Below are 6006 nucleotides of genomic sequence, written 5' to 3'. Positions count from 1 at the left end.
TATATATATATATCATTATATCATTATATCATTTAACATTAATATAAATACATAAATGCCAGCAAATTTTATTTGTAACATTGTAATGATATATAAAAGAAAAATATGAAATAATGTAGTGCCTATTATATATTTCATGAAACTTTCACTATCATTAATTTGTATTGTTTATGTATTATTTAATAGTACTTGTATAAAATTACTCACATGCAATAAAATGAATTACATTTTACTTACTTTACATTCACGAGCCGTTTCATTAGTAGAACACCAATAAACAGGTCCCCATGTACAATGCTTTATACGATTTTTTTCATATGATCGTTTAATTCGTAAATTTTCCAAAGACACTGTTGAATAATCTTTGGGTGCGCAAAGACCCATTTTACTACAAATTTTATCAATATGTTCACCTCTTTTAATAAGATTTATTATGCTTTGTCCATAAGAATTAACAAGTATAGTACACTAAAAACAAATTTCATAAAAATTGAAGTTAATTAATAGTTAATTAAATTAATTAAAAATAAAAAAAAATTCAAAAACAAAAAAAATATATATTACATTTTTTTACCTTATGTTCCATATTTGATGGTAAATATTGACATACTTTAGATATTGCTTTTTCAATGTTATCGTCAATAGTTCGATCATTTATTTTCGATATAATTGTTTTGCACATAGCACATTCTGTTACAGAAGCTACCATTACAATAAATTATCATTATTATATATATATATATATATTTATATTTTAATTTATTGTTTATATTTTAATTCATTTATATTTTATTATAATAATATTTTATAATAATTAATAATTATTATTATTAAATTTTTTATATACCTTTCATTTCTTCTATCAATTTTGTACATAATCCAAGGAAAGAGCAAACCTGCTTAGGACTAACATCTTTTGTGATAATATCAATTATAGAAGAGGCATATTTATTAACAAACCTGTTACATGGTTTATGGATAGTCTTTGGAAGATGATTACATACATTATGCACTGCATTTTCAACTTTACTCTTTTCTCTATTATTACCAAGAAATTTATCAATATAATGCATAGCAAATTCACAAACAACACAATCTACATTATCTATATCATCTGATATTTCAGTACTTATTGGATTATTTGGTATTTCATTAGTTACTAAAATAAAAGATATATTTTTAAAAAATATCGTAAAAATTTTATAAATAGCAATTTTCTTAATTTATAAAAAATTTTTATATAAATGCAATTATAATATATAATACATACAAATTTCACCATCTTTGTCAGTAATAAATTCACTTCTTAGACCAAAATGTTCAGTAGGATCACATAATTTAATATAAACACATACTTCTTGAGGTGTTAAATCTGCCAATAATAATTCTATAAGTTCTTTACTATAACCTTTGACTAATTCTGTACATTCATCAACTAAACTATGTGGTAAGTGAATACATAATTTATCCAATTGAGCTTCTATGTTTGCCTATACAATATTAAATAACAATATAATACATTCAATAATGTTATATATTTAAATATTTAGAAATATATAAATAATATAATAATTATTGTAACCTCGGTCTTGTTGTTTTTTATAACATCGTAAATTTGTGTTACAGCAAGTAAACATAATGGACAACTAGGTTTGTTCTGTACTTCTTCAAGCATATACTTCTTTGGAATACTTTGCCACATTTTCATTAATTTTTCATCTGGGCATAAATGCAACAATGAACAGACCTGTAAATAGCACTTTAAAATTTTCTATATATTTGATAAACAATTTGTAATAAACTTGTAAACTAACTTGAGATGGATCAATTTCTTGAGCCAAAATAGCTACAATAGCATCTCCATAAAGATCTACAAATTGTATACATTGATCTGATATAGATTCTGGTAATTTCATACATACTTTTTCTAATGATGTTTTTACTTTTTCCTGAAGCATTAATATTATTTTAATATTATATAATATTATATATTTTTTATTAATATATTATGTAAAAAATATATAAATAAATATTCTAAATTTATTACTTCTGTAGTAGGATTTGTAATAGCTTCTTGTATAAAATGCAATATATATTCACATAATGCACATGTTTCTTTTCCTTGAGTCCCTAACGACCCTTCTGACATAGGAAATGGTACTAATCTTTCAATAGGCAATTGCATTGTTTCAGCTTGTGATTTATTCAATTCTTCATTATCACTTTTCAAATTTTCATTTGCATTTTGGAAAACACGCATTCCTATTTCACCTGCATCTCTAGGTACTAAAGGCCAAATTGGCTCATTCTATTTAATATATAATTTTTTAATTAATATTATTTTATTAATGGCAATTATATTAAAATATAGAAGTATATTGCATTCTGATGGATTCAACTTCCAAAGCAGAATATTTATATTCAATGTGAAATAAATAAATAAAGTGAAATATAATGATACCCGTATTTGTTTATATTAGATAGTCTCTATTCACAAAGACAAAAACTGGCAGATGACTAAATTAAAGGCAGAATTTTGATTAGAATGCAAGATAGTTCTATATACAATTAAATTGAAAAAAATTTATTGACCTGTACTGTTTTTCCTGGAATAGGACATATTCCCATCATTTGACAAATAATATTAGAATTTAGACCTTTCTTAAGATATTCATATATTTGTGGATAATATTCATCAACTATAGCAATACACTAAAAAAACATATATATGTATAAGATTAAAAATTGAACTATTATGTGAAATATATATAGTTATAATTCAGTAATATTTATTACCTCAGTAGAAAATGACTTGGTTTGTTTGCATAATCCTTTCAATACTTCTTCAAATTCTGTTTCTGTAGTATTAGCTACCAAAAGATCTCTTAAGTGTCCTACAAGTTGTTCACACAATTTACATGGAAGATCATCATTTACATCGACCATACCTACACTTGAAAGTGGTCTAATTTCTACTTTTAAAGTCTAAAATACAAAAAATATATATATATATATTATTTAATTAGTTATAATATTTGAAAATATTTGAAAATTATTTTTAATTATATATTTATATATCTTTTAAAATTTACTGTATCAATATCTTCATGTTTGTGAAATTTATTACTACACTGGCCAGATAAATGACAAATATTTTGAGCATTGAAATTCTCTTGTAAATGAGTATATAATGTATCAAAGTAAGTTAGAATTGTAGCAGAACAGGCATCTGAATAACTATTAAATTCTGCACATAAATTAAGCATTTGTTGTAATATTTTATCACGAGGAGTGTTATTTAATTTATGCTCCATATGTGCTGCCACAGTGAAACATTTTGAACATTCATCAGGTTCAACTTCATCTTTTTCCAAAGAACGAGATTTCAATTCTTTAATCTAAAATACAATATTTTCAAAATATTTTAACTCAAGTAATTATAATATATAATTTTAATATATATTTATATTTATATTTATATATTTGTACATATAATTATTTTATTGAATAAAAGTATAATTTAATTACCTCGGGTTTGGATGATTCATATTTTACAATTAATTCATCTATATGAGCAGAATTGCAAAGTCCAGCAACAGAACAAATAATAGATGGATTCATTTGAGATGCCAAAGTTTCAACAAGCTCTGGAATAAACTGATCTACAATTGTTATACATTCTTTCACAATTGGTTTTATATGAATAAGTTTACAGCTTCCTTCGAAAACACTCTTTATGTCCTCTTGAGTTTGATTGCTTTCTAATTGATCATGAGCTTGTTGAATCATGTCCTTACAAATAGTACAAACACTATCATCATCATTTAGTACTTTCATATGTTTCCATACTTTATCAATGCAATGTTTAGTTGCATTACATCCACTTGCAGTTCTATATTTATATATGACAAAATGATTTAATATTAATTTAATTCATAATAATATATTGAAAATATAATTTATTGAATGAAAAATTATTTATATTATTATTTAAAATTAAATATTAATAAAAAATCTATTATGAAGCTAAAAATTATATAATATATAATAGAAATTTAGTTAATTAAATATAATTAATTAAATATCAATGACAATATAATATTATTAATAATATATATATATATATATATATATTATAATATTTAACTCAACCTACTTAATGTTTTCACACCAATATGAAGGTCCCCATGTACATTCTTGTTCACCCAAAAGATGAAGATCTGCTGGACCCTCAGCTTGTATTACTACTCCTGCTTTACAAACTAAAATATATAATAAATATATTTAAATATTATAAAATATTATATAAGAATCATAGAAATAGATTGAAATGATTTATAGAAATGAATTAAATGATTTATAGAAATAAATTGAATATAATGAATTAATTTTTTTAGAACACAACATTCTAAGAATAATATAAAAACAATGTATTTAATATTTTTATTTAGAATAATATAATTGGAAAGAAACATATAACAATTTGAAAATATATTTAAGAAGAATATTCTAATCATATATTATTCTATAGTACATGCTTAATTGTTAAGCACTGATTCATCTGATTCATCTGAATAAGCAAATCCTATCTTATGTGACTAATGATTATAAAATGTACTAATAATAATATAATAATATAATAAAATTAATGTTATTTTTCATAGTGTAATAAGTTTAGTTTAAAAAAAAATATAATTTCAATAATATTATGATTCCAAGATACAATAATAATATTGCGTGACAAAAATTCGAAAATTATAGCATAAAAAATATATTTTCGAAAGAATAAAGATAATATATAAAAAAAACAATATAAAATTACGTCGCAATTAAACAAAGAAAAGGATTAAATTAATGCAGAATAATCAAAATACTTACCAGCAACGATCGCGCAAAGCGCAATCAAAATGTTCATCTTTACCGTTTTTCAATCTCGTTGCGACAAGCGTACCAATACAAACTTAAGAATTTAATGATTATTTCTTTGTTATTTTCTTATACGTATTAATGATACTGTTCAAAGATGACGTACAATTACCCTTGTAAAAAGTTCCGTATTAGAGAATTCTATCGATGTATTGCTTAACATTCATCCACCAGGCGCTACTGTCAAGTGACTGTTTCTAGCGTTTATACGTATTCTTTGACCGATGTATTTCTCATTCCCTCTCTTTCTATGATACTAAATAGCCAATAGGAGTATAACATTCTATCACGTGATATGAATCTTCCTTATTCATTGATACAAGAATAAGTTTATATTGTTACATTCTTAAATTGTGAGACATCATTAAAATTTCGTTGAATTAGAAATCCATATTCATATCATTTTTTTATGGAAAAAGTTAAAATAATTATGGTTCCATATTAGAAATTATCGAATTGATTTTCACTAAAACAAATAATATTCGTAGTGTCATCTATCGGAGTGTACATAAAAAGTGCGTGATACAAAAAAGAATTGTCATGAAGTTAAAGTGTTGTTTTCTTTTTCTCATCGTGATTTAGTGTTTTCATATAATTTATTTTATAATAAACAAAAAAAATAAACTTAAAACAAATAAAATTAATAATAGAATTATTTCTTACAAAGCAAAAAGATTGTTATCGGGTCTGAAGTATATATATAATATTCGATAACAAATAATTAAATTTAAGATAAATGACATTTTGATCGATTGCAATGTTCGATATTCCTTTGTGACAGAATAGTGCAAATGATGAATTAAATTAAATTATTTTATATGAAATTTTTATTGTTTCATTTAATTAAAAAGTATATAAAAATAATTTTTGTGTTTGTTATATTCTTACAATATTGTAATATAAAGATTGTAATATAAAGATAATTTGACATCTTAAAATGAAATGTGTTTTGGTTATTTTTTGTATCAAATATCAAAAGTGTATTTTTATATACAAAATATTATGCAAAATTAAACTTTAATCTGTTTTTATCGTATTAATAACTAATTATTAATATTTCTAATTAAATATTAAAAATAT

General features: G+C 22.7%; 1 protein-coding gene across 1 annotated transcript in view; it reads right to left on the bottom strand.

The window, feature by feature from the left end:
* LOC102680702 (prosaposin) overlaps positions 1-5185 on the bottom strand; it is a 17998-nt gene extending 12813 nt beyond the window's left edge. Inside the window, exons 1-13 of the mRNA XM_031509943.1 lie at positions 4879-5185; positions 4157-4262; positions 3529-3892; positions 3093-3398; positions 2797-2985; positions 2593-2712; positions 2048-2308; positions 1815-1949; positions 1583-1747; positions 1271-1490; positions 848-1159; positions 575-690; positions 238-468 (exon numbers count right to left, since the gene is read on the bottom strand). Coding sequence (XP_031365803.1) covers positions 238-468; positions 575-690; positions 848-1159; positions 1271-1490; positions 1583-1747; positions 1815-1949; positions 2048-2308; positions 2593-2712; positions 2797-2985; positions 3093-3398; positions 3529-3892; positions 4157-4262; positions 4879-4915 — 2562 coding nt within the window. The 5' untranslated portion in view covers positions 4916-5185. The remainder of the gene's footprint in view (positions 1-237; positions 469-574; positions 691-847; positions 1160-1270; positions 1491-1582; positions 1748-1814; positions 1950-2047; positions 2309-2592; positions 2713-2796; positions 2986-3092; positions 3399-3528; positions 3893-4156; positions 4263-4878) is intronic.
* Positions 5186-6006: the final 821 nt, after the last annotated feature.

The sequence above is a fragment of the Apis dorsata genome, unplaced genomic scaffold (genome assembly GCF_000469605.1).
Source record: "Apis dorsata unplaced genomic scaffold, Apis dorsata 1.3 scaffold_194, whole genome shotgun sequence".
Classification (NCBI taxonomy): domain Eukaryota; kingdom Metazoa; phylum Arthropoda; class Insecta; order Hymenoptera; family Apidae; genus Apis; species Apis dorsata.
Note: the sequence above shows the minus strand (reverse complement) of the source record. Positions and strands in the feature narration are given on the sequence as shown.